Below are 2,500 nucleotides of genomic sequence, written 5' to 3'. Positions count from 1 at the left end.
TGCATGCATCCTCCTCTCTGACCCGTGATGTGTGTGTGTGTGTGTGTGTGTGTGTGTGTGTACACCCTCATCTCTGACCCATGATGTGTGTGTGTGTGTGTGTGTGTGTGTGTGTGTGTGTGTACGTCCTCCTCTCTGACCCGTGCTGTGTGTGTGTGTGTGTGTGTGTGTGTGTGTGCATGCATCCTCCTCTCTGACCCGTGATGTGTGTGTGTGTGTGTGTGTGTGTGTGTGTGTGTGTGCGTCCTCATCTCTGACCCATGATGTGTGTGTGTGTGTGTGTGTGTGTGTGCATCCTCCTCTCTGACTCGTGATGTGTGTGTGTGTGTGTGTGTGTGTGTGTGTGTGTGTGTGTGCATGCATCCTCCTCTCTGACCCGTGATGTGTGTGTGTGTGTGTGTGTGTGTGTGTGTGTACACCCTCATCTCTGACCCATGATGTGTGTGTGTGTGTGTGTGTACGTCCTCCTCTCTGACCCGTGCTGTGTGTGTGTGTGTGTGTGTGTGTGTGTGTACATCCTCCTCTCTGACCCGTGCTGTGTGTGTGTGTGTGTACACCCTCATCTCTGACCCATGATGTGTATTTGTGTGTGTGTGTGTACTTCCCCCTCTGACCCATGATGTGTGTGTGTGTGTGTGTGTGTGTATACACCCTCCTCTCTGACCCGTGATGTGTGTGTTTACATCCTCCTCTCTGACCCGTGATGTGTGTGTGTGTGTGTGTGTGTGTGTGTGTGCGTCCTCATCTCTGACCCATGATGTGTGTGTGTGTGTGTGTGTGTGCATCCTCCTCTCTGACTCGTGATGTGTGTGTGTGTGTGTGTGTGCATGCATCCTCCTCTCTGACCCGTGATGTGTGTGTGTGTGTGTGTGTGTGTGTATACCCCCATCTCTGACCCGTGATGTGTGTGTGTGTGTGTGTGTGTGTGTACGTCCTCCTCTCTGACCCGTCCTGTGTGTGTGTGTGTGTGTGTGTGTGTGTGTGTGTGTACATCCTCCTCTCTGACCCGTGCTGTGTGTGTGTGTGTGTACACCCTCATCTCTGACCCATGATGTGTGTGTGTGTGTGTGTGTGTGTGTGTACGTCCTCCTCTCTGACCCGTGATGTGTGTGTGTGTGTGTGTGTGTGTGTACATCCTCTCTCCAGCTGTCCATCCATGAAATTGAGGAATCACCCACAGGTCATATACTAGTGATGAAAGGAGCTCCTGAAAGGATACTGGACAGGTAATCAATACAGCTGATTAGTCCTGATCTATACACCCTCAATCACTACAATCAACTGTGATTACCATAATTGTGATTAACCCAGCTATGATTATCATAACTGTGATTAACATAATTGTGATTACCATAACTGTGATTACCACAATTGTGATTAAAATAACTGTGCTTACATAACTGTGATTACCATAACTGTGATTACCATAACTGTGATTAATATAACTATGATTAATATTATTGTAATTATGTAATTGTGATTAAATGTGCAGAAGAAATGATCAGCTGATCTCATAAGTGACTCATTTATAATGCACATATACTTCCTATAATTGATTATACAGGTCTATCATGATCAGTGTGATCTGTGATTGATTATACAGGTGCAGTTCCATCATGATCAGTGGGCAGGACATTCCTCTGAATGATGAGTGGACAAACGCGTTTCAAAGAGCCTACATGGAGCTGGGGGGTCTGGGGGAGAGAGTGCTGGGTAAGAGTGTTCAGGGTGGGGTAAGAGTGCTCAGGGTGAGGTAAGAGAGTGCTCAGGGTGGGGTAAGAGAGTGCTCAGGTGGGGTAAGAGAGTGTTCAGGGTGGGGTAAGAGAGTTCAGGGTGGGGTAAGAGAGTGCTCAGGGTGGGGTAAGAGTGTTCAGGGTGGGCTAAGAGAGTGCTCAGGGTGGGGTAAGAGTGCTCAGGGTGGGCTAAGAGAGTGCTCAGGGTGGGGTAAGAGAGTGCTCAGGGTGGGGTAAGAGTATTCAGGGTGGGGTAAGAGTGTTCAGGGTGGGGTAAGAGAGTGTTCAGGGTGGGGTAAGAGTGTTCAGGGTGGGGTAAGAGAGTGTTCAGGTGGGATAAGAGAGTGCTCAGTGTGGGGTAAGAGTGTTCAGGTGGGATAAGAGTGCTCAGGGTGGGGTAAGAGAGTGTTCAGTGCTAACTGGTGAATTGCTACTCAGTAAGATATTTTATCTTGAAATGTTTGTCATTTTCCTCTTTACTTGACTCTCTGTCCCTCATTCACTCTCTCTCTCTCTCTCTCTCTCTCTCTCTCTCTCTCTCTGTGTATGTCTGCAGGTTTTTGCCACCTCAACCTACCTCCCTCTCAGTTCCCACGCGGCTTTGCCTTTGACAGTGAGGACGTCAACTTCCCCACTGAGCAGATGTGCTTCCTGGGGCTCATGTCCATGATCGACCCGCCCCGAGCCGCCGTGCCTGACGCCGTGGGAAAGTGTCGCTCCGCTGGGATAAAGGTACTCACTCGTTCACCCCATCACTCGTTCACCCC

At 49.3% G+C, this 2,500-nt stretch overlaps 1 protein-coding gene across 1 annotated transcript in view; it reads left to right on the top strand.

Moving 5' to 3' along the window:
- atp1a2a (ATPase Na+/K+ transporting subunit alpha 2a) overlaps positions 1-2,500 on the top strand; it is a 24,962-nt gene that overhangs the window by 13,524 nt on the left and 8,938 nt on the right. Inside the window, exons 12-14 of the mRNA XM_035528245.2 lie at positions 1,147-1,226; positions 1,604-1,713; positions 2,290-2,465. Of these exons, the coding sequence (XP_035384138.1) occupies positions 1,147-1,226; positions 1,604-1,713; positions 2,290-2,465 (366 nt within the window). The remainder of the gene's footprint in view (positions 1-1,146; positions 1,227-1,603; positions 1,714-2,289; positions 2,466-2,500) is intronic.

This window comes from Electrophorus electricus, chromosome 11 (assembly GCF_041902795.1).
Source record: "Electrophorus electricus isolate QZ-2024a chromosome 11, ASM4190279v1, whole genome shotgun sequence".
Lineage (NCBI taxonomy): Eukaryota > Metazoa > Chordata > Actinopteri > Gymnotiformes > Gymnotidae > Electrophorus > Electrophorus electricus.
Note: the sequence above shows the minus strand (reverse complement) of the source record. Positions and strands in the feature narration are given on the sequence as shown.